General features: G+C 43.9%; 1 protein-coding gene across 4 annotated transcripts in view; it reads right to left on the bottom strand.

The window, feature by feature from the left end:
* The window catches only part of RABEP1 (rabaptin, RAB GTPase binding effector protein 1), a 102,029-nt gene that overhangs the window by 19,672 nt on the left and 54,436 nt on the right, over positions 1 to 27,921 (bottom strand). For all 4 annotated transcript variants that reach the window (XM_078779579.1, XM_068119571.2, XM_068119570.2 and 1 more), the window contains 7 exons: positions 19,051 to 19,149; positions 18,369 to 18,941; positions 18,140 to 18,244; positions 10,683 to 10,799; positions 10,164 to 10,262; positions 9,902 to 10,039; positions 131 to 320 (listed from right to left, as the gene is read on the bottom strand). In XM_078779579.1, coding sequence (XP_078635705.1) covers positions 131 to 320; positions 9,902 to 10,039; positions 10,164 to 10,262; positions 10,683 to 10,799; positions 18,140 to 18,244; positions 18,369 to 18,941; positions 19,051 to 19,149 — 1,321 coding nt within the window. The remainder of the gene's footprint in view (positions 1 to 130; positions 321 to 9,901; positions 10,040 to 10,163; positions 10,263 to 10,682; positions 10,800 to 18,139; positions 18,245 to 18,368; positions 18,942 to 19,050; positions 19,150 to 27,921) is intronic.

Raw genomic sequence — 27,921 nt, 5'->3', positions numbered from 1 at the left:
GACCAAAATGTGAAAGAAAACAAAAGCTATTTGAGTGGAAACTTTGCTTGAAGTAGATGAATTAAAGAGATACGAGTACAATTGTAAATACAATCACGTGTTCGGTAGAAAGTGAAACATCCTCACGTACCCACATTCTCTCGCTGCGTGTCGATCTCACCCTGGAGAGCCAATTCCATCTCCTCACGCGTTCCCTGCTCGGCCTGCAACTGCTCTCGAAGAAACAATGACTCGGCACGCAACCGTTCCTCCCGCTGCTCGGCACCGGCGCGCAACTCTGCTAGCAGGCCTCGGTAATACTCGACTAATTGGTGAAGTTCCTAGAAAAAATATACATAATTATATGTGCTAGCGTGGAACGGCTCGCCACACTCGCCTCGCCAAACATCGCCATAGAGACACGCTTGTTTTAACTGAGGATAATGACTGGACGTGAGTTGTGTTGTCATGATTTACACCAAGCATAATACAAACATTGTTTTTGTGCAAATGTATTTGTAATCTTGGTGATATTATTTATTTGTAATCAAAAAAGGTTAAAGTTGCCTGAAGCTCAAAATGGTCAAGGGTCCAAGCTGTCTGAAGGATGGAAGGTGTCCAAATGGTGTTAATATCAAAGGGGTCGAATGGGGTTTAAGGGGTGTAAATGTCTGAAGGTTATTTGGGCCTAAAGTGTCTTACGGGTCTTAAAGGTCTTATGGGTCTTCAGGGTCTTTTGGAACTTTGAGGTCTTTAAGGGTCTTTTGGGTCTTCAGGTAGTTTAGGGTCTTTTGAGTCCTCGACGTCTTTTCGGTCCTCTGGCTCTTTTGGGTACTCGGGGTCATTTAGGTCCTTGAGGTCTTTTGGGTCCTCTACCCAGAGGTATGTTTTGTTTTGTTTTGTATGTATGTTTTGTAATTCAGGGTATGTTTTGTAATTATATTAATATTATGCTATTATCATTGATGTTGTTATTACTTTTGTAAAAATGCCACGATAAGCCATCTTGATACGGATATACACTTCGGGGGAAAAATATGAGCCAAGCTGTTTTTTGAAATTTGAAGCCACAGATGTGCAGGACACATCACAGTTTAAATTGATCACCCAGGTTACAGCAGCTAAAAGCCCTCTGTGCAGTTTACAACAATTTTGATGAAAAAATTCGTGTTTAAAAAAATGTTCTCAACATTTTTAATGAAAAATGTAATGAAAATTAAAAAATTTCCGCATTTTCGCCTTTAAAAGCCAATATCTCAGGTAAGACAAAATAGATCAAAAATGTACACATAAAAAGGAAGGTACAGGTTTTGAGTTGGTCTGTGTCACAAAAAAATTAAAATATATATTATACTGTTCGAGTATATTTTTAAAGATGTGCAATGCATTATCAGGGTGTTGTCAAGTTTTTTTGACTGTTTAGTGCACATGTGTGATGCCTAAATTGCTCCAATTTATGACTTGTACAGGTAGTGTAGGTCATGTTTTTGTGTTTCAATTTAGAAATGTCTCCAAAAAGAGAACTTTCATGCTGATGGGGATGTTAAATATCGAATTGCTTGTCTTCATCAAGCGGGAAAGACATATGCTGAAATCCACAAGCTCCTAAAGAAGAACATCCCTATTTCTCTGCCTACCATAAAGAGAATAGGTCTACAGTTCCAGAAAACTGGTTCAACTGCAAGGAAGAACGGATCTGGCAGGCCTAGAGCCACGACAGGTAAAGATGACAGGTGAATGAAATTTTTAGTTCTCCAGGAAAGAAAGAAAAGCCTGCGGAAACTGTCAGAGGAGTTCAGAACTGCTGAAACCAAGACCGTTTCCAGAAGGACAATCACAGGAAGGTCGACTGATGTTGGTTTTACCTCAAGGTGTGCTAAGAAGCCTCTATTATCTAAGTTCTAAGATAAACATTCAGGACAGATTGCACGTTTCGGCCAAATTTGGGAACTGTGATTCAGACTGGTTTCAGAGAGTTCTGGGAGGTCATGAATCAAGAGTTCAGATTTGTGGTGATGTCCCAGAACGTTACCTTCGCAGATCTGGTGAGAGATTAAACCCTGAATGCATTTCAACACCTGTGAAGCATGGAGGAGGTGGAGTCATGGTCTGGGGTGCATTTTCATCTGCTGGTATTGGTGAGCTGATAAGGTGTGGACAGTCAATTACTGCCAAGGAATACCAGAAATATTAGTGACAGGATTACTTCCCAGCCTCCAAAAGTCATTTCGCAGAGAGAAAAGCAAATGAGTCTTTTTTCCACAAAATAATGCCCCGACCCATACTGCAAAAGCCTCCAAAAATGGTCGGAGAAAAAGTCCCTGAAACGTACAGTCACGTGGAAAAAGTAAGTACACCCTTGGCTCTAATAGGTGGTATTGCCCCCTTTGGCAGAAACAACCTCAAGTAGGAGTTTCTTATAAGTTATAACTGTCTACCAGTCTCTGACATCGACTGGGAGAAATTTTTGCCCACTCCTCCATGCAGAATTCTTTCAGCTGTGCGATGTTTGAGGGGTTTCTTGCATGCACAGCTCGTTTCAAATCCCCCCACAACATCTCGATGGGATTTAGATCCGGGCTTTGACTTGGCCATTCCAGAACCCTCCATTTCTTTCTTTTCAGCCATTCCTTGGTGGATTTACTGGTATGTTTAGGGTCATTGTCATGTTTTCAAGGTCCACCTTCGGTTGAGCTTCAACTTTCCGACAGATGGCCTCACATTATCCTCAAGCACCCTCTGGCACAATGAAGAATTCATAGTGGATTATATTATGAAGGTGAGCTGCCCAGGCCCTGATGCAGCAAAGCTGCCCCAAACCATAATATTTCCACCACCATGCTTTACAGTTGGTATCAGGTTATTGTGGTCAAATGCTGTCTTTGGTTTTTGCCAAACATGTCTTCTGGTACTGTGGCCAAATAGCTCTACCTTTGACTCATCTGTCCAGAGCACATTGTTCCAGAAGTGCTGGTCTTTGCCTAGGTGTTCATTGGCAAACTTTAGTCTTGCCCTGATGTTCTTTCTGGACAGGAAAGGTTTCCTCCTGGCACACCTCCCATGTAGATCAAATTTGTGCAGCCTCTTTCTAATGTTAGACTCGAGCACTTTGACATCAACTGTGGCAAGAGCTACCTGTAGGTCCCGTGATGACATTCTGGGGTTCTTAGAGACTTCTTTCAGCATCTTGCGGTCTGCTCTCGGGCTGAACTTGCTGGGGTGGCCTGGCCTGAACAAGTTGGCAGTTGTTTGGAATCTTCTCCAGTTGTAGATGATCTTCCGGACAGTCGAATGATTGATTTCACATTGTTTGGAGATCTTTTTAAATCCCTTCCCAGACCCGTAGGCATCTATAACCTTCTTTCTGAAGGCCTCAGAGAGCTTTTTTGATCTCGGCATGGTGACGCCGCACACTTCAACAACAAAGAGCAAACCAAACTAAATGTCTGAGGTTTAAATAAGACAGGTTCCTCCAAGATCCTCTCTAACGATGTTCTAATCATATGCACCTGAGCTGGTGCACCTGATTCTAATTTTAGGTATTTGAAGCAGTGATAAATGTAGGGGTGTACTTACTTTTTCCACATGCAAAATTTTCATTTATGTTTATTTAAATTATACAATGGACTACAAAATGTAAATGTTTCATGATATTTGTTATATTATATCACCTTTATCTATCAATATTGTTGAAATGAAGATCAAATAGCTGTATGTTGAAATATGTTGAAAAACTCAAAACTTTACATGGGGTGTGCTTACTTTTTCACGTGACTGTATGTTCTGGCCTGGTTAGAGTCCCAATTTGAACCCAATAGAGAATCTTTGGGCCGATATTGAGCACAAACTTATTGGAAGGAAATTTGCCAAATCTGATCAACTTTGGGAAGATGCCAAACATGAATGGGACAATATTGACATTTAGTGGTGCAAGAAGCTTTGTGAAAGTTTGACCAAACTGGATAATTTTAAGAAAGCTGAGGGACAAACTATTCCATACTTATTTGTACAGTTATTTCTGCATGATCTGGTGTTTTGATGGAAAATATACCAGAATGGTGTGTTTAACAAATGGGGGAAAAGATGCCTGATTGGTGACAGTCCTCGAATCAGCATCAGGACACGGACACACACGGACACACACACACGGACACACACACACACACACACACACACACACACACACACACACACACACACACACACACACACACACACACACACACACACACACACACACACACACACCAAACACCAAACACTTAACCCAGCCACTGAGCTTGGGGCATGCCGTCTTCCGGGAATACTCTGGGTACAGCGACGTCATAACAATGGCACCGCTTTTCTCACCGCACTCAGCGGAGCATTTCCTCAAGAGGATTTTCCTCCTCCCCATAGATGCCAACCGATGGGGATTGTCCGTGCTCTGTCCTTTTAAATGCTGAACGTCAAGCAAGGAAGCAGCACGTACCATTTTAAAGTCTTTGGTATTATTTGAACCGGTCCAATCCCGATGGGTGTTTTCTTTGGGAGACACCATCTTCTTACTGGATGGCCGTGTGCTCCCTCTGGGAGCTCACCCGTCCCTTGCCAGGTGTTGATTTAAGTCCTGGCAGAGTGTCACCGTCACCCTCCCCACAAACAAAGCCATTGAGGGGTGTCAGTTTAGTCGCCGACAATCCTACCATGCAACAGCTAACATATGTTACCAGTGGCAGCCTCAAAAGCATGACATCTTATTATAATCGAGCAAACATAATATATGGTTCGCTATGGAAGTTTATATGCGACGAAAAAGTCTTCTTCTTCTTCAAATAAAATTACCACCCTCTTAATTAACCCTCTTAATTGCGATAAGACTGCTGAGACCCCTCAGACCTTTGACGACCTTCAAATTTCCCCAAGACCCCTGAAGACCCAAAATACCCTGAAGACCTCCAAAGACCCAACATACCATGAAGACCCCCAATACCCCAAAGACCCAAAACACCCCGAAGACCCAAAACACCCCAAAGACCCAAAACACCCCGAAGACCCAAAACACCCCGAAGACCCAAAACACCCCGAAGACCCAAAACACCCCGAAGACCCAAAACATCCCGAAGACCCAAAACACCCCGAAGACCCAAAACACCCCGAAGACCCAAAACACCCCGAACACCCAAAACACCCCGAAGACCCAAAACACCCCGAAGACCCAAAACACCCCGAAGACCCAAAACACCACGAAGACCCAAAACACCCCGAAGACCCAAAACACCCCGAAGACCCAAAACACCCCGAAGACCCAAAACACCCCAAAGACCCAAAACACCCCGAAGCCCCAAAACACCACGAAGACCCAAAACACCCCGAAGACCCAAAACACCCCGAAGACCCAAAACACCCCTAAGACCCAAAACACCCCAAAGACCCAAAACACCCCGAAGACCCAAAACACCCAGAAGACCCAAAACACCCAGAAGACCCAAAACACCCCAAAGACCCAAAACACCCCAAAGACCCAAAAGACCCCGAAGACCAAAATACCCCGAAGACCCAAAAGACCCCGAAGACCCAAAAAGCCCCTGAAGACCCCACAGACCCAAAAGTCACCGAAGACCCTTAAGACCCAAAAGCCTCTGAAGATACCAAAGACCCAAAAACACCTCGAAGACCCAAAATACCCTTAAAGGCCAAGAGTATCCAAAAGACCCTGAAGACCCAAATGGCCCTGAAGACCCAAAACACCATGAAGACCCAAAAGACACCGAAATGGTCAAAGATGCATACCCCTCTGAAACGACGTGTGGGGAGGCGCGCGGACCACGCCGAGTCATGCTCGTGATAATAATTGAGAAACCACCAAACTAGATCAATTATAGACCCTCCCATTGCTCGACCACTTTCAATACATATCCTTGTTACCCTCGCCTGAGGAGAGGGCATTGCATTTGAGTCCGTTTGTTACTTGCCGGAATAGATTCTGGCAAGTATGTTGGTTGGTTGGTTGGTTTTTCTGTTTGTGCGCAGTACTACGTCTCCACCGTTGCACATAGAATCGCCAAACTTTACACACATATTTGTCTTGCCCTGGAATAGACTGTGCCCAATTTCTAACTCTCTAGGCCCAAGGCCTCCATTATGACGTCATAATTCGATAATTCGACAAGTACAAAACTTCATCCAATCAAGATGCAATTTCTTGAGCGACATGTCGGCATAAACTGGTGGAGAAAAAATAATGATGACGTCATCGGTCACGTGGTTCGGCCGCCATCTTGGAAAAACGGAAAAACTTTGCACCTCTTTATCTCCGAAAGTGCTGAATAGAAAAAATTGAGACATGACTCATTGGAAAGAACTCTCCATGGGGAATAAAATATGTTAATGATGATGTCATAGGTGCCTCCATTATGATGTCATAATTCGACAAGTACAAAACTTCATCCGAACAAGATGAAATTTCTTGAGCATAATCTTGGAATAAATTAGTTTAGAAAACAAATAATGATGCCGTCATCTGTCACGTGGTTCAGCTGCCATCTATCTATAATTCCACTAATCTCTGTGTGTATGTTTGTATGTATGTTTGTATGTATGTTTGTCTGTGACCGCTGTTTCTCGACAACCACGGGTCCGATATACTTTAAACTTGCCAGGTATATTGCTGGGGACCCGAGGATGTGCCTTTTCAAGGTTTCATATTAATCGGACAATTACTTACCGAGCTATGTCCAAAAAACGATTCAACCAATCAGAGAGCAGCGAGCTATCGCGTGTGCCGAACGTGGCGAACACACTCTGCCTCGGACGGCACATTTGAGAGCGTATTCATTTATTTCACGTTGGCAAACTATGTTGCCGCTATGTTGGCGTTAAACTATGTTTTAAAACTAATTAAAACCATTTCATGTAAATAGAGGGGGGGGGGGGGGGGGGATTGTCACTGTACTCGCAAGCCGTTCGCCGTTCGCTTTGGCGTTGCGAATGGACCAAAACATTTCATGGACCAAACCATTTCATGTAAAGCGTTCGCCGTTCGCTTTGGCGTTGCGAATGGACCAAAACATTTCATGAACCAAACCATTTCATGTAAATAGAGGGGGGGGGATATAATTTTAGATATATATATATAGTACGGGCATGCCCTAGTATTTTTAATGCCGGCAAGTCCTCGGTCTCTCACCGATTTCTAGTTTGTCTGTCTGTCTGTCTGTTTGTGCGCAGTACGACGTCTACATCGTTGCACATAGCATCGCCATACTTTAAACACATATTTACCTTGCCCTGGAATAGACTGTGCCCAATTTTTAACTCTCTTGGCCCAAGGTCAAGCTAAAGGTCACCCAAAATGTGAAAATCGTGACCGCAGCGTAAAGCTGGGGCGAGGCGGAGTGATACAGCGGAAGGATTCGATGGTTTAAATGAAGCCACGATGAGGCTGATTTTCATTGGGACCTTCATCCTGATTAAGTTACCTCCACCACCAAAGGTGGATGGAGGTTATGTTTTCACCCCTGTCTGTTTGTCCGTTTGTTACTTGCCAGAATAGATTCCGGCAAGTATGTTGGTTGGTTGGTTGGTTTGTTACTTGCCGGAGTAGATTTGCCGGAATAGATTTTGGGTGGTGAGGGGGCTTTAAGCCAGATTTTAATCTTACAGCCGTTGGTGCTCGCCGTCACTGCGATGCGAAGCGAAAGACACCCCAGAGCTGTCACATTCACATTCACAATCGCTATGTCGTATGTACTCCCAATACGTGTTTCCTTCATTGTAAAAACTACCAAGTCAACAGTTAAAAGGATTTTGAGCCGATAGGTGTTACGGCCTTGGCAAGGTCGACGGAGACAGCGATCTGTTAGCTTATACACCGCCCAAATAGCTATGTGGAATTCTCTCATGTAGAGATTAAACCCACGTCATTTTAACTTTGGCAGAGGTCATTATTTACTTTTAACGATGTTTATATACGAATCAAAAAGAAGATAATTGGTTTTGGGTCGTCCTTTCCGCATATCTCGTGGGATTGTGAGTTGGAGAGACGACCGTGATGGCGGGGAGTGGGTTGGCATTCTCTCAAGCAGGGATTCAACCCATGTCCTTATGTATTATTATTTTGATCCAAAATGGCCGATAAAAAAGTACATTCCGGCAAGTCCTCGGTCTCTGACCGATTTTTCATTTGTTTGTCTGTTTGTTTGTCCGCACAGAATAAATATGATTTTCTCTGCAACCGTTGGTCCGATTGACAGGAAATTTTCACCAGTGGTGCAACTCCACCTGTATAATTTTTTATGATAATTATGACGTCATAGGTCTCTCACACACACACACACACACACACACACACACACACACACACACACACACACACACACACACACACACACACACACACACACACGCGCGACCATTGTTGATCCCCATGTCGTGAATCAGACTTCTAACTTATGCTCTGGCCTTTGTGAACTTATGTTCTGGCCTTCGTGAACTTATGGTCTGGCCTTCGTGAACTTATGGTCTGGCCTTCGTGAACTTATGGTCTGGCCTTCGTGAACTTATGGTCTGGCCTTCGTGAACTTATGGTCTGGCCTTCGTGAACTTATGGTCTGGCCTTCGTGAACTTATGGTCTGGCCTTCGTGAACTTATGGTCTGGCCTTCGTGAACTTATGGTCTGGCCTTCGTGAACTTATGGTCTGGCCTTCGTGAACTTATGGTCTGGCCTTCGTGAACTTATGGTCTGGCCTTCGTGAACTTATGGTCTGGCCTTCGTGAACTTATGGTCTGGCCTTCGTGAACTTATGGTCTGGCCTTCGTGAACTTATGGTCTGGCCTTCGTGAACTTATGGTCTGGCCTTCGTGAACTTATGGTCTGGCCTTCGTGAACTTATGGTCTGGCCTTCGTGAACTTATGGTCTGGCCTTCGTGAACTTATGGTCTGGCCTTCGTGAACTTATGGTCTGGCCTTCGTGAACTTATGGTCTGGCCTTCGTGAACTTATGGTCTGGCCTTCGTGAACTTATGGTCTGGCCTTCGTGAACTTATGGTCTGGCCTTCGTGAACTTATGTTCTGGCCTTCGTGAACTATGTTCTGGCCTTCGTGAACTATGTTCTGGCCTTCGTGAACTATGTTCTGGCCTTCGTGAACTATGTTCTGGCCTTCGTGAACTATGTTCTGGCCTTCGTGAACTATGTTCTGGCCTTGTTGATATTGTGACATATGCAGAGCTCGCCGCCATCTTGGAAAAACCGAAAAACTTTGCACCTCTATATCGCTGAAAGCGCTGTATAGAAAAAATTGAGACATGGCTCATTGTAAAGAACTCTCCATGTGGAATAGAATATGTTAATGATGATGTTATAGGTGCCTCCATTATGACGTCATAATTCGACAAGTACAAAACTTCATCCGATCAAGATGAAAGTTCTTGAGCGCCATGTCGGCATAAATTGGTGGAGAAAAAAAAAATGATGATGATGTCATCGGTCACGTGGTTCGGCCGCCATCTTTGAAAAACCGAAAAAAAATCACCTCTATATCTCCGAAAGCGGTGCACAGAAAAAATTGAGACATGGCTCATTGTAAAGAACTCTCCATGTGGAATAACATCTGTTAATGATGATGTCATAGGTGCCTCCGTTATGACGTCATAATTCGACAAGTACAAAACTTCATCCGATCAAGATGAAATTTCTTGAGCATAACCTAGGAATAAATTGGTGGAGAAAAACAATAATGTTGACATAATCGGTCACGTGGTTCGGCTGCCAGATTTGTTTCAACACAAAAGCCTTAAAAACCACTGAAAACACATCCTGGTGAGGGTCTGCAAACTCTGATTGCTCTTTCTTGTTGGTATTGTGACATATGCAGACACCTGCTCTCGACTTTTAGGAGCTGAGAGATCAGATACAGGAAGCTCTCCTGCACCTTGTTACCTGTACATTGTTGGGAATGGGTTTCTCCTCATGCAAAAGGGCGAGTTGTAGGTCACGTTTCCCCTGTGCAGCCTCCAACTCAAAATGCAACTTCCGCACCTCGTCAGCCGACTGCTCGGCCGCCCGAGACAGCATGACCTGAACAGACAATGACAACATGTACGTGGAAGAGAGCAAAAATGTTGCAAGATAGCACCGTCATGGAGGGCCTAAGACCGAGCATGCTTGAATGATTCGCACGATTAAATTGCGTCTCAGTTACCAGTTGCTCGGCCATGCGATGACTCGTTTCTCCAAACCTGCGCTGGAGCTCGACCAAAAATGCCTGAGCTTCCTGATTCTTTTCCTGGAGCTGGGACAACTGTTCCAAAAGCAACGTTTGCATTTGAAATCAGAGCTTTGTTTCACACTGCATAACATGGATTTTAAAAAGCAGGAATCACATAATATTATTTAAATAATGAATTGAGAAATGGAGTTGCCTTTTTAAAAATTAATTAATTAAATGTGCAAGCATTGGGATTACCTCATTTGCTTCCACAAATAGCATGCCTTTCTTTGCAAATCACAAAAACTGTCATTAAATTTCATCCATTAAAAAGTGACTTGTTTTTTGTCATCTTTGATTCACAATACACATTTCATCCTTCGCTGCCTCTGCAATATTCTAATTTATTTTTAAAATCTGCTTTTAACTGTGCACATGCATGCATTGTGGACCGCGTGCCTTTCTGCGGCATGTTTTATGCACAAAACCTTGCCAAAGGTCTCGAGAGCGCACCTTGCAACCACATTCCTCGCCCAACAGCCGTGCCTTTTCATCGACCTGTTCTCGCTCCCGTGCCTCGACCTCAAGTTGCTCGTTCACCTGACGCAGCATAATCTGGAGGCGCTTCAGCTAGAGGGCGACGGAGGATGGCAATACATGGTAAGGTAAGAGGCCATGGTCGGGGGCTAACGGGTAAAGGTTAAGGTAGGAGAAAACTAGAATAACACTCTTCAACGTCACGACGTCGACCGATATAGGCCCCGCCCACATCGTTACATCATTATAATACTTGTACCACATTTGATTTAAATCCCTTCAGCTGTTCACAAGTTATCACATTTTTACCTGACATGACTTCTGACCTGTGGCCTTTGACCTCGGGACCCCAAAATCCAATCAGTTAATCTTTGCATCATTATATATATCTGTACCAAGTTTGAATTAGATCCATTTAGCCATTCTCAAGTTATAGACCTATTACAGACTTTGACCTTTGACCTCTTGACCCCAAAATGTGGTCAGTTCATGGTTACATCATTATACATACCTGCACCAAGTTTTAATTTCAATCCTTTAGCTGTTCACAAGTTGTCACATTTTTACCTGACATGACCTCTGACCTTTGACCTTGGGACCCCAAAATCTAATCAGTTAATCATTACATCATTATACATACCTGTACCAAGTTTCAATGAGATAACTTCAGCCGTTCTCAAGTTATAGACCTATTACGGATTTTAACCTTTGACCTCTTGGCCCCAAATTTGAATTAGTTAATCTTTACATCAGTATACATACCTGTACCAAGTTTTAATTAGATCACTTCAGTCGTTCTCAAGTTATAGACATATTACAGACTTTGTCCTTTGACCTTTGACTTCTTGACCCCAAAATCTAATCGGTTCATCTTTACATCATTCTACATAAGTGTACCAAATTTGGTCAGAATCCCATCATTGGTTCACAAGTTATCGCAGTAACAGGATTTTTACCTAACATGACCTCTGACCTTTGGCCTTTGACCTTGTGACGCCAAAATATAATCAGTTCATCTTTACCTCATTATACATACCTGCACCAAGTTTTACTAAGATCCCTTCTGCCATTCTCAAGTTATTGCGGAAACAAAAACCTATCACAGATGGACAGCCGGACGGACGACCTGAAAACATAACGCCTCCGTCGACGATAACAAAAACTTTGTTTGAAAAATAAAAAAATGTATACAATGTACATGTACAGTAAGACTCCAACATTCGCAAGGGACACATTCCTAGAAAGTACTGTGAATGTCGAATCCACGAATGTGGGGGCATTGTTTGAATGCGGGGTGGGAGGATATTTTTTTTTACTACATGGTGTAGGATCGTGGAATAGCTTTGGCACAGAAGAAACCAGGACACAACATAACAAAGAGAACAGCAGGAGAAAGAGGAAACACACCAACAGCAGGACGGAGGGAGAAAATAGACATAAACTGACCAACAAGGGATGCAGGTAACGATAAGGGGAAAGGGAGAACGCAAAGGTTTAAAAAGATGGATACATAAGCAAACGTTTTGGGAAGGGTGGGGGTGGTTTAACAGGTGCATAAAAGATCATGATTTTGGAGAGGGGATGACTTGAGATGGTGGTGAACAACTGTCTTGATGACCTGGAGGGAAGAATTAGATTGAAGACAGTGTGAGGGTTGCTGGTGGACTGCGTGCGTCCTGCAGACACATGAGTGGGACAAGCCTTGACAAGGCACCACCAGGTTTTATAGAAGGAAGACAAATATGAAAGCTCATTCTTGAGATTAGACAGATGTTGTTTTCTGGCTTTTGAAAGAGTAGACACACAGGTTGCCAGCTTTATGGAACGATCTGAGGTTGGCTTCAGTTGGATTTGCCTTCCAGGAGAATGCAAGTTGTTTTAAAGCAGATGGGATGAATTTATGCATAAGAAAGAGTAAGTTTCTGTGGAAGAATTCCTAGGCTGAATTAATATTAGCGGTGGTGGATATAGGAGACCCTGCACCTGCATTCCTCCTGATGTGTTAAAAGAATTTAAAAAAAATTAAACCCCAAATATGCGAAGCGCGAATGTAGAAGCAGGTAAAATGTTGGCCCGAGATAATGTTAACCTCTATTAACAACATATTACTATTAGAGACTATTAAACATACTATTAAAACATACTATTAACAACATACTATTAAACAAATCGATAAAAACACAAATTAAACGCACAAATAGAAAAATTAAATAAGCAGTTACAAGGGTACTTACCAAAATGTAGCGCCGAGATTGCTTGTCAGAATGGGGGAGAAGTGCGGGTGTGGAGTTGGAGGTGTTACAGGAAGGGACATTAGTCCTTCGTGTATCGGATTTATCGGTTACTGCTCAAATAATTTATGGGCTGGGAAGGCAAATGGGAGGTAAACTCGGAGCGATACGGCACTCCCCTCACCCTGATCGGGCTTTCGGATGAGTCGCGCGGCGAATCTGGAATCAAGAAATCTCCAATCGAGCTATCGAACGATCACGCAGTGAATCCAGAGCAGAGAAGTCATCACCGAGGTGCCGAGGGATTGTGCGATCAGAACACTGGGAAAATACGAATACTGTATTTGTATGAAGACGAATCTTATGTTGAGAAAACCAATATGGCTAATCGTGACTGCAAAGCTAGGTGGACAAACATTGAGTGCTTGTATTACAATGTGTCAGGTGTTCGTGTATATTAAGGAGGAGTGAACTGCGACAAAATGCAATGTGCTATGAAGTAATGCTGATAATGATTCTGTAGCTTGTTTTAAATACTGTACCTCAATATGATAACAACCACCTTTAAAAAAACTACTGTCGGACCCCGCTGTTTGCGGTTCCACTGTTCCGCTGTTTGCGGTTCCACTATTCGCAGGTGATAAAATGCGACCTGTTTCTCTATTCGCGGAAAAGTGTCCCGCAAATTCGCGGTTTTCTTCCCATTCGCAGCTGTGCTCCGTGAAATCGTGGGGTTTTTTTTCCTATTCGCGGCCGTGTTCCGCGAATTCGCGGTTTTTCAGGGGCATTGAAACAATGCCGCGGCATACATTCGCAGGATTTTCATCGACCTTCACGGATTATCGTCGACATTCACAGGATTTGCCTCGCCATTTGCAGGACTTTCATCAATCTTCGTGGATTATTGTCGACATTCTCTGGATTTGCCTCACCATTCGTGGATTTTGCCTTGCCATTAACGGATTTTGCCTCACCAGTCACGGATTTTGCCTCGCCATTCACGGATTTTGCCTCACCATTCGCAGATTTTGTCTCGCCATTCGCTGTTTGGTCCTATCTATTCGCAGATTTTCACGACCCGGGAACCTACCCCCCACCCCCACCCCCCCTTTTTCCATTGAAACAATGCTCCGCTATTTGCAGTTTCACTAGTCGTGGATTTTCCAGGAACATATCTCCCACGGATAGTGGGGACCGAGGGTATTTACATTCCTAATTTATCCGAAATGTTGTCCCACACAGTAATTCAAATAATATTCATGACCCTGGAAGTACCATAGTGCGACGTTGTGAGTGACAGGGAGGAATCAACACCTCGATTGTTCTGAATGACTGTTTTGATAACTACCTTAGTTGATCTAGCTTTGTCTTATATTCCAAATCGACTTATCTATGAATGAAGGAAAGAAAAATGGGAAGCTTAGCCAATTCAACTTGTACACCATCTAATTAGTTTAGTATATACTGCAGGGGTCGGCAACCTTAGGCATGCGTGCCACCATTGGCATGCGGCAGCGTAATCATTGGCACACTGGCGAAAGCAGTGCCCTCTCCGCTGCATGCCAAATCACCTCTTGAACAGCCATTGGCTGTTGCGCGTGTTGCACTATAACAGTATTCCGGTGTGATGGTGCAGGGTGATGAGGTAGATGGATCAGAGCAGAGTCACCATTCCAATTCCAAATTCTTTTACTGGAATAATAATCAAAGGTGCACAACATGAAATGCCGGCCTGGCGCATTCAAACACAATATTCGCGGCAACTGGATGTGCTGTAAGAACAATGGTGTTGTTCACAGCAGATGGTCCGAGGCTGCATCTCCACTCATTATTGTTATTCGGACTGGTTTCTGAGTTTTTATATTAATCTCATCATTATTCTGAATTGTATAATAATCGCAGATATAAAACAGGAGATGCAGGCTTGGTGCCTTCCGATACGCCGTTTGTGGCAACCTGAGGTGGTGTAAGAGCGACTGTGCTGTTAACACCCGGTGGTCAGCAGCTGCATCTCCACTCTTTGTTATCATTCAGGCTGCCTTCTGCGTTTTAATATTAAAACTCGTCATTATTTTGAGGTTTTTTTTTATGGGGTGGTAGTAATGAAAATGGGGGTAGTAGTTTTTCTCGTAACACGCGGCCTGTCTTATTAGTCCCCGACCGGTGTACACCGGAGGGGACTATAGGTTCGCACGCTGTCCCTCCGTCTGTCCGTCAGTCTGTCAGTCTGTCAGTCTATCAGTCCGTCACGCAAAGAACAGTTTTCCGGACTTTTTTTCTAAACTCTTAATGCTAATGATTTCAAGCTTGGTACATGGTTTCCTCATGATAAGTTACAGATCAAGTTCGAACTTCACGACGTTTCGATCATTTTTGACAAAGTTATGGCACTTTGAACTTTGGTAATTTCCCCAACCGTTTTCCGGACGATAGACTGCCGGTAGGGACCATGTATTGCAGCGCAATACTCAGAATGCTTGTTTAGTTTGATTGACGGTACGGCCTCCCGCTCACATTTCCCACAGGAATTGCAGTGAAGCGGTTCAGGTTCGGTAGATTATGGCAACCCCGCTAGCTAAGAAAGCTGAAGTAAAGGTTCGGGCATTCCAGCCCTCATGGACAGAAGAGTGGGGTTTTGTTTTTCAGAAGGACCGTGCTGTGTGTACTTTATGTTTTGAAAATGTTTGTCGAACGTCGAGTGTTAAGCGCCATTTTGAGACAAAGCACGAGAAAACTTTCAAAGATCAGGCAGACAAGGCAGAATCCATCAAACGTGCCATGTCCAGGTATGGGAAGCAAGCCAACACCCTCAAAATCTTTGCCATTGCTAAAAACCATGCGACTGAAGCAAGCTATCGCATTGCTCATTGCATTGTGAAACGCGGAAAGCCATTCACGGATGGCGAATATATTAAGGAGGCTTTTCTCTGTAGCTCAGAGGTTCTGTTTGAAGGCTTACCAAACAAAGAGACAATCAAATCAAGAATAAAAGATATTCCCATGTCACCTAGAAGTGTTGAGCGACGCATCGAAGAAATGGCAGAAAATGTCAGCGCGCAGCAAATAGCTGGGTTAAAAGATGCTGTGGTATTTAGCATTGCACTTGACGAGAGCGTGGAGGTGAATGACATACCACGTTTGGCAGTCATGGCAAGATACTGTGATTCGACTGTAAGAGAGGAACTCTGCTGCTTAAAGCCAATGTCGGACACAACAAAAGGTGAGGACACAGCCAAGGTGTTTATGGAACATTTTGAGGAGTGAGGGATTGACATCAGGAAAATTTTTGCAGTGACAACAGATGGTACCCTCGCCATGGTCGGGAAACAGAGGGGAGCTGTCAGATTAATTGAGGAAAAAGTCGGTCACCCCATCATGAAACTCCACTGCATAATACACCAAGAAAACCTCTGTGCAAAGATGTCAAATTCAGATCTTAATGAGGTTATGGCTACGGTCGTAAAGGTTATTAACTTCATAGTCAAGCGATCTGCTCTGACACACCGACAGTTCCAGTCCCTGCTCGAGGAAATGAACTGCACATACAAAGATATCCCTCTCCACTGAGCGGTTAGGTGGCTAAGCTGCGGAAAAGTTTCGGAGCGGTTTTTGTCAGCTGCTTTGATGCCATCAAGGCCTTCCTGGCTGAAAAGGGCCAAAACTACCCAGAACTCGAGGACGAGAAGTGGGTTGTGAAACTTATGTTTCTCACGGATATTATGGGACACCTCAACGAGCTCAATCTCCGACTGCAAGGTGCAGGGCAAACTGTTTTGGACATGTTCGACACATGGACGGCTTTTGTCGGCAAGCTAGCAATCTTTTCAAGCGATGTTGCTACCTCCACTTTCTGCTACTTCAGACACGGAAGGAAGCTGTCCTCGCAGCACAGCATCAGCACCGCTGAAATATGCAAATACATGAGCGAGCTTGAGTCGGAGTTCACAACACGATTTTGGTACTTTCAGAAGTATGGACCCATGTTCTCTTTCTTGATCAAGCCAGACAGCTTTGATGGACATGAATTGGATTTATCTCTGATAGACTGGTTGGATACACAGGACATGGAAATGCAGCCGATTGAGCTGAAGAGTTCAACACTGTGGGTGACTAAGTTTGCAGAGCTACGGAAACAACTATAAACCACGGCAGTGCAAGATCACGGAACCTGCATCTTCACCTGCTGGACATCCGTGCCGAAGAAGTTCAGCTGTCTCCGGAACGTTGCACTGACTTTGCCGTCAGTCTTCGGGTCAACGTACCTGTGAGCAGATATTGTCACACACGAAGAACGTGCTCAGCCCCTCCCGCAGTCGTTTGACAACCGACCACTCCGAAGCATGTGTGCAACTTAAAGTGACTAACTACAACCCCCAGATAATGGAGCTCAGCAAAGGAAAGCAGGGCCAGGGATCACACTGACTGGTCGGCATCTGTATATGTGTAGTACACATGGGTTTGCATATGTAGCTGTTTGTCCATCTCTTTTTTTCCAACTCAGATGTGGATGTTTCCATGAGGATGGCAGCATTGTTGTATAGTACTGGTATTTCTGTTTGATACACTGTATTCTCCCTTTTTGACATTTGTTCCCAATGCAATACTTTGTAAATGAGTTACTGAAAGCAGTGTTTTGAAATGGGGTCCGTGCATATAATTTGTAACCTCGTGGGGGCCAAATTTTACAATGATAAAATGATCATTACAATGTCCTGATTATGAGAGATAAATGTTTCTTTAAAATATTGTTGCTATGCATGTAGCCTATATGGATGGAATAAAATTCCATGTCTGTTGGAAATATTTTTTTGATATGATGTCATAATTAAACTTGATGTTAAACTTAATGTTGATATGGCACACTAATTAACAAGAACATTTCAAACTGGCACTTCATGTCAAAAAGGTTGCCGACCCCTGATATACTGTATACAAATACACGTGGTGGAAACAGCGCCAACTGTGGTGGTAGCCGGTATTATAAATCATCTTTATTACCATAATATAATGGAACCTTCTCAAAATTATGAAACGTAGTATGATATGTTGTGATCAATAAAATATATTTCACAAATGACTAAAATTTATAAAGTGCATTTTCAAGAATGTGCCACAGCACATTTCCCCCCTAAGGTGGGCTGAGAACAGAGTGCCCCCTACTGTTTTTAAAGCCTGGTAGAGAAATAAATATGCTGGCCACACCTGGTCTCTGGTCTCTGCTTCCTGGGCCTGGACCCCCTGGAGCTGCTGTTCATAGTTGGAGCACATGTCACACGGTAGTACAAGGCAACTTCCAGCCTTGAGCACCTGTACAAGAAAGATCAAAATAGTTAGGTCATGGCATTTCATCAGATGCACGTCATCCACATTCTCATCATCCTCACAAGCAGCAACCGACAATGCCAGAACCTTGAGACCCATAGGTGTTCACCTCCTGCTGCAGCTTGTTCCACTCGCTTTCACTGACCAGCCGGTAACCCTCAGGTAGGCAACCATTAGCTTCTCCGGGTTCCTGCGTAGCTGTAGAAACCAATGATGCAGTCTCTTCCTGCTCAGGTGTCTGCGACTTGATTGCCTTCTCCTGATCCCTCGTCAGCACGAATCCCACACCTAAAGTGTCCGCAGCGCCGCTCGGCCCATCAGGTCCACTTGTTCCCATAGTGTGCGCATCGCCATTGCCAATATCAGAGTCAGACGTGACCGTCACCACATCGGAGTCATTATAATTATCAGTGAAAGGTATTGCAAGCGGCCGAGAGTCCAGCTGAAGGTCAAATCTCTCGGTGGACCCTTCACTTGCGGTGACCATTGGTCCAAATTCAGCATCGTCGAGGTGTGGGTCAGAGCAAGCTTTTAATGTGTGTGAAGAAAGTGAAGGCGGCACGATAGGCGTCGGGATCACACGGGAACCCAAGCTGTTTGAGGATTGGGTACGGCGAAGACCATCCGCAACAGAGTCAGCACCAGGGGGAAGACAGGCTTGTGCAGACTCAGTAAGTCGCACCTTTAGAGAGTGAATGAAGTAGATGAGGGGTGAGGAAACATCGAATATATAGATATATGAAGTTGCTTCATTACTTCAATGCTAAGAAACGTCACATGCACAAACATACATCATCCACTGAGATGGAAAGTACAGTCTTTGCTGCTGTGGATGTAGGTGGTAACGGCGTGTGGTCCATTTCTTTTTTTCCTCCCACCTGCTCTTCAACCTGCTCCCACAATCCTTAAAATCAGCACAGCATGTAGCATCCTGATTACACATCCTCAACATTAGCACAGCACCTAGCATCCTGATTAGACATCCTCAACATTAGGACAGCACCTAGCATCCTGATTAGACATCCTCAACATTAGCACAGCACCTAGCATCCTGATTAGACATCCTCAACATTAGCACAGCACCTAGCATCCTGATTAGACATCCCCAACATTAGCACAGCACCTAGCATCCTGATTACACATCCTCAACATTAGCACAGCATGTAGCATCCTGATTACACATCCTCAACATTAGCACAGCACCTCGCATCCTGATTAGACATCCTCAACATTAGCACAGCACCTAGCATCCTGATTAGACATCCTCAACATTAGCACAGCACCTAGCATCCTGATTAGACATCCTCAACATAAGCACAGCACATAGCATCCTGATTACACATCCTTAAAATTAGCACAGCACATAGCATCCTGATTACACATCCTCAACATTAGCACAGCACCTCGCATCCTGATTAGACATCGTCAACATTAGCACAGCACATAGCATCCTGATTAGACATCCTCAACATTAGCACAGCACATAGCATCCTGATTACACATCCTCAACATTAGCACAGCACATAGCATCCTGATTACACATCCTCAACATTGGCACAGCACCTAGCATCCTGATTACACATCCTCAACATTAGCACAGCACCTTGCATCCTGATTAGACATCCTCAACATTAGCACAGCACATGGTAACCTAATTACACATCGTCAACATTAGCACAGCACATAGCATCCTGATTACACATCCTCAACATTAGCACAGCACATAGCATCCTGATTAGACATCCTCAACATTAGCACAGCACATGGTAACCTAATTACACATCGTCAACATTAGCACAGCACATAGCATCCTGATTACACATCCTCAACATTAGCACAGCACATGGTAACCTAATTACACATCGTCAACATTAGCACAGCACATAGCATCCTGATTACACATCCTCAACATTAGCACAGCACATAGCATCCTGATTAGACATCCTCAACATTAGCACAGCACATAGCATCCTGATTACACATCCTCAACATTAGCACAGCACATAGCATCCTGATTACACATCCTCAACATTGGCACAGCACCTAGCATCCTGATTACACATCCTCAACATTAGCACAGCACCTTGCATCCTGATTAGACATCCTCAACATTAGCACAGCACATGGTAACCTAATTACACATCGTCAACATTAGCACAGCACATAGCATCCTGATTACACATCCTCAACATTAGCACAGCACATAGCATCCTGATTAGACATCCTCAACATTAGCACAGCACATGGTAACCTAATTACACATCGTCAACATTAGCACAGCACATAGCATCCTGATTAGACATCCTCAACATGAGCACAGCACATGACATCCTGATTACACATTCTCAACATTAGCACAGCACATAGCATCCTGATTAGACATCCTCAACATAAGCACAGCACATAGCATCCTGATTACACATCCTTAACATTAGCACAGCACATAGCATCCTGATTACACATCCTCAACATTAGCACAGCACATGGTAACCTAATTACACATCGTCAACATTAGCACAGCACCTAGCATCCTGATTACACATCCTTAACATCAGCACAGCACATAGCATCCTGATTACACATCCTCAACATTAGCACAGCACATGGTAACCGAATTACACATCGTCAACATTAGCACAGCACCTAGCATCCTGATTAGACATTCTCAACATTAGCACAGCACCTAGCATCCTGATTAGACATCCTCAACATAAGCACAGCACATAGCATCCTGATTACACATCCTCAACATTAGCACAGCACATGGTAACCTAATTACACATCGTCAACATGAGCACAGCACATAGCATCCTGATTAGACATCCTCAACATTAGCACAGCACCTAGCATCCTGATTAGACATCCTCAACATAAGCACAGCACATAGCATCCTGATTACACATCCTTAACATTAACACAGCACATAGCATCCTGATTACACATCCTCAACATTAGCACAGCACATGGTAAACTAATTACACATCGTCAACATCAGCACAGCACATGGTAACCTAATTACACATCGCCAACATTAGCACAGCACATGGTAACCTAATTACACATCGTCAACATTAGCACAGCACCTAGCATCCTGATTAGACATCCTCAACATTAGCACAGCACATACCATCCTGATTAGACATCCTCAACATTAGCACAGCACCGAGCATCGTGATTAGACATCCTCAACATCAGCACAGCACATAGCATCCTGATTACACATCCTCAACATTAGCACAGCACCGAGCATCCTGATTAGACATCCTCAACATTAGCACAGCACATAGCATCTGATTACACATCCTCAACATTAGCACAGCACCTAGCATCCTGATTAGACATCCTCAACATTAGCACAGCACCTAGCATCCTGATTAGACATCCTCAACATTAGCACAGCACATAGCATCCTGATTACACATCCTTAACATTAGCACAGCACATAGCATCCTGATTACACATCCTCAACATTAGCACAGCACATAGTATCCTGATTACACATCGTCAACATTAGCACAGCACATAGCATCCTGATTAGACATCCTCAACATTAGCACAGCACATGGTAACCTAATTACACATCGTCAACATTAGCACAGCACATGGTAACCTAATTACATATCGTCAACATTAGCACAGCACCTAGCATCCTGATTAGACATCCTCAACATTAGCACAGCACCTAGCATCGTGATTAGACATCCTCAACATCAGCACAGCATATCGCATCCTGATTAGACATCCTCAACATTAGCACAGCACCTAGCATCCTGATTAAACATCCTCAACATTAGCACAGCACCTAGCATCCTGATTAGACATCCTCAACATTAGCACAGCACCGAGCATCGTGATTAGACATCCTCAACATCAGCACAGCATATCACATCCTGATTAGACATCCTCAACATTAGCACAGCACCTAGCATCCTGATTAGACATCCTCAACATTAGCACAGCACCTAGCATCCTGATTAGACATCCTCAACATTAGCACAGCACCGAGCATCGTGATTAGACATCCTCAACATCAGCACAGCACCTAGCATCCTGATTAGACATCCTCAACATTAGCACAGCACCTAGCATCCTGATTAGACATCCTCAACATTAGCACAGCCCATAGCATCCTGATTAGACATCCTCAACATCAGCACAGCATATCACATCCTGATTAGACATCAACATTAGCACAGCACATAGCATCCTGATTAGACATCCTCAACATTAGCACAGCACCTAGCATCCTGATGAGACATCCTCAACATTAGCACAGCACCTAGCATCCTGATTAGACATCCTCAACATTAGCACAGCACATGACGTCCTGATTACACATCCTCAACATTAGCACAGCATATAGCAATCAGCTTGCACATCCTCAACATTAGCACAGCACATAGCATCCTGATTACACATCCTCAACATCAGCACAGCACCTCGCATCCTGATTAGACATCCTCAACATTAGCACAGCACATAGCATCCTGATTAGACATCCTCAACATTAGCACAGCACATAGCATCCTGATTAGACATCCTCAACATTAGCACAGCATGTAGCATCCTGATTAGACATCCTCAACATTAGCACAGCACCGAGCATCCTGATTATACATCCTCAACATAAGCACAGCACATAGCATCCTGATTACACATCCTCAACATTAGCACAGCACCTAGCATCCTGATTAGACATCCTCAACATTAGCACAGCACCTAGCATCCTGATTAGACATCCTCAACATTAGCACAGCACATAGCATCCTGATTAGACATCCTCAACGTTAGCACAGCACATAGCATCCTGATTAGACATCCTCAACATTAGCACAGCACCTAGCATCCTGATTAGACATCCTCAACATTAGCACAGCACCTAGCATCCTGATTAGACATCCTCAACATTAGCACAGCACATAGCATCTGATTACACATCCTCAACATTAGCACAGCACATAGCATCCTGATTAGACATCCTCAACATTAGCACAGCACCTAGCCTCCTGATTACACATCCTCAACATTAGCACAGCACATAGCATCCTGATTAGACATCCTCAACATTAGCACAGCACATAGCATCCTGATTACACATAGTCAACGTTAGCACAGCACATCGCATCCTGATTACACATCCTCAACATTAGCACAGCACATAGCATCCTGATTAGACATCCTCAACATTAGCACAGCATGTAGCATCCTGATTAGACATCCTCAACATTAGCACAGCACATAGCATCCTGATTAGACATCCTCAACATTAGCACAGCACATGACATCCTGATTACACATCCTCAACATTAGCACAGCACATAGCATCCTGATTACACATCCTCAACATTAGCACAGCACCTAGCATCCTGATTAGACATCCTCAACATTAACACAGCACCTAGCATCCTGATTACACATCCTCAACATTAGCACAGCCCATAGCATCCTGATTAGACATCCTCAACATTAGCACAGCACATAGCATCCTGATTAGACATCCTCAACATTAGCACAGCACATAGCATCCTGATTACACATCCTCAACATTAGCACAGCATGTAGCATCCTGATTAGACATCCTCAACATTAGCACAGCACATAGCATCCTGATTAGACATCCTCAACATTAGCACAGCACATGACATCCTGATTACACATCCTCAACATTAGCACAGCACATAGCATCCTGATTACACATCCTCAACATTAGCACAGCACCTAGCATCCTGATTAGACATCCTCAACATTAACACAGCACCTAGCATCCTGATTACACATCCTCAACATTAGCACAGCCCATAGCATCCTGATTAGACATCCTCAACATTAGCACAGCACATAGCATCCTGATTAGACATCCTCAACATTAGCACAGCACATAGCATCCTGATTACACATCCTCAACATTAGCACAGCACATAGCATCCTGATTAGACATCCTCAACATTAGCACAGCACATGACATCCTGATTACACATCCTCAACATTAGCACAGCACATAGCATCCTGATTACACATCCTCAACATTAGCACAGCACCTAGCATCCTGATTAGACATCCTCAACATTAACACAGCACCTAGCATCCTGATTACACATCCTCAACATTAGCACAGCACATAGCATCCTGATTACACATCCTCAACATTAGCACAGCACATAGCATCCTGATTAGACATCCTCAACATTAGCACAGCACCGAGCATCCTGATTACACATCCTCAACATTAGCACAGCACCGAGCATCCTGATTACACATCCTCAACATTAGCACAGCACCGAGCATCCTGATTACACATCCTCAACATTAGCACAGCACCGAGCATCCTGATTACACATCCTCAACATTAGCACAGCACCTAGCATCCTGATTACACATCCTCAACATTAGCACAGCACCTAGCATCCTGATTAGACATCCTCAACATTAGCACAGCACATAGCATCTGATTACACATCCTCAACATTAGCACAGCACATAGCATCCTGATTAGACATCCTCAACATTAGCACAGCACCTAGCCTCCTGATTACACATCCTCAACATTAGCACAGCACATAGCATCCTGATTAGACATCCTCAACATTAGCACAGCACCGAGCATCCTGATTAGACATCCTCAACATTAGCACAGCACCTAGCATCCTGATTAGACATCCTCAACATTAGCACAGCACCGAGCATCGTGATTAGACATCCTCAACATCAGCACAGCACCTAGCATCCTGATTAGACATCCTCAACATTAGCACAGCACCTAGCATCCTGATTAGACATCCTCAACATTAGCACAGCCCATAGCATCCTGATTAGACATCCTCAACATCAGCACAGCATATCACATCCTGATTAGACATCAACATTAGCACAGCACATAGCATCCTGATTAGACATCCTCAACATTAGCACAGCACCTAGCATCCTGATGAGACATCCTCAACATTAGCACAGCACCTAGCATCCTGATTAGACATCCTCAACATTAGCACAGCACATGACGTCCTGATTACACATCCTCAACATTAGCACAGCATATAGCAATCAGCTTGCACATCCTCAACATTAGCACAGCACATAGCATCCTGATTACACATCCTCAACATCAGCACAGCACCTCGCATCCTGATTAGACATCCTCAACATTAGCACAGCACATAGCATCCTGATTAGACATCCTCAACATTAGCACAGCACATAGCATCCTGATTAGACATCCTCAACATTAGCACAGCATGTAGCATCCTGATTAGACATCCTCAACATTAGCACAGCACCGAGCATCCTGATTATACATCCTCAACATTAGCACAGCACATAGCATCCTGATTACACATCCTCAACATTAGCACAGCACCTAGCATCCTGATTAGACATCCTCAACATTAGCACAGCACCTAGCATCCTGATTAGACATCCTCAACATTAGCACAGCATATAGCATCCTGATTAGACATCCTCAACGTTAGCACAGCACATAGCATCCTGATTAGACATCCTCAACATTAGCACAGCACCTAGCATCCTGATTAGACATCCTCAACATTAGCACAGCACCTAGCATCCTGATTAGACATCCTCAACATTAGCACAGCACATAGCATCTGATTACACATCCTCAACATTAGCACAGCACATAGCATCCTGATTAGACATCCTCAACATTAGCACAGCACCTAGCCTCCTGATTACACATCCTCAACATTAGCACAGCACATAGCATCCTGATTAGACATCCTCAACATTAGCACAGCACATAGCATCCTGATTACACATAGTCAACGTTAGCACAGCACATCGCATCCTGATTACACATCCTCAACATTAGCACAGCACATAGCATCCTGAATAGACATCCTCAACATTAGCACAGCACATAGCATCCTGATTAGACATCCTCAACATTAGCACAGCACATAGCATCCTGATTAGACATCCTCAACATTAGCACAGCACATAGCATCCTGATTAGACATCCTCAACATTAGCACAGCACATGACATCCTGATTACACATCCTCAACATTAGCACAGCACATAGCATCCTGATTACACATCCTCAACATTAGCACAGCACCTAGCATCCTGATTAGACATCCTCAACATTAACACAGCACCTAGCATCCTGATTACACATCCTCAACATTAGCACAGCCCATAGCATCCTGATTAGACATCCTCAACATTAGCACAGCACATAGCATCCTGATTAGACATCCTCAACATTAGCACAGCACATAGCATCCTGATTACACATCCTCAACATTAGCACAGCATGTAGCATCCTGATTAGACATCCTCAACATTAGCACAGCACATAGCATCCTGATTAGACATCCTCAACATTAGCACAGCACCTAGCCTCCTGATTACACATCCTCAACATTAGCACAGCACATAGCATCCTGATTAGACATCCTCAACATTAGCACAGCACCAAGCATCCTGATTAGACATCCTCAACATTAGCACAGCACCTAGCATCCTGATTAGACATCCTCAACATTAGCACAGCACCGAGCATCGTGATTAGACATCCTCAACATCAGCACAGCACCTAGCATCCTGATTAGACATCCTCAACATTAGCACAGCACCTAGCATCCTGATTAGACATCCTCAACATTAGCACAGCCCATAGCATCCTGATTAGACATCCTCAACATCAGCACAGCATATCACATCCTGATTAGACATCAACATTAGCACAGCACATAGCATCCTGATTAGACATCCTCAACATTAGCACAGCACCTAGCATCCTGATGAGACATCCTCAACATTAGCACAGCACCTAGCATCCTGATTAGACATCCTCAACATTAGCACAGCACATGACGTCCTGATTACACATCCTCAACATTAGCACAGCATATAGCAATCAGCTTGCACATCCTCAACATTAGCACAGCACCATAGCATCCTGATTACACATCCTCAACATCAGCACAGCACCTCGCATCCTGATTAGACATCCTCAACATTAGCACAGCACATAGCATCCTGATTAGACATCCTCAACATTAGCACAGCACATAGCATCCTGATTAGACATCCTCAACATTAGCACAGCATGTAGCATCCTGATTAGACATCCTCAACATTAGCACAGCACCGAGCATCCTGATTATACATCCTCAACATTAGCACAGCACATAGCATCCTGATTACACATCCTCAACATTAGCACAGCACCTAGCATCCTGATTAGACATCCTCAACATTAGCACAGCACCTAGCATCCTGATTAGACATCCTCAACATTAGCACAGCATATAGCATCCTGATTAGACATCCTCAACGTTAGCACAGCACATAGCATCCTGATTAGACATCCTCAACATTAGCACAGCACCTAGCATCCTGATTAGACATCCTCAACATTAGCACAGCACCTAGCATCCTGATTAGACATCCTCAACATTAGCACAGCACATAGCATCTGATTACACATCCTCAACATTAGCACAGCACATAGCATCCTGATTAGACATCCTCAACATTAGCACAGCACCTAGCCTCCTGATTACACATCCTCAACATTAGCACAGCACATAGCATCCTGATTAGACATCCTCAACATTAGCACAGCACATAGCATCCTGATTACACATAGTCAACGTTAGCACAGCACATCGCATCCTGATTACACATCCTCAACATTAG

Source organism: Myxine glutinosa, chromosome 6 (genome assembly GCF_964187855.1).
Source record: "Myxine glutinosa chromosome 6, kmMyxGlut1.1, whole genome shotgun sequence".
Classification (NCBI taxonomy): Eukaryota; Metazoa; Chordata; class Myxini; order Myxiniformes; family Myxinidae; genus Myxine; species Myxine glutinosa.
Note: the sequence above shows the minus strand (reverse complement) of the source record. Positions and strands in the feature narration are given on the sequence as shown.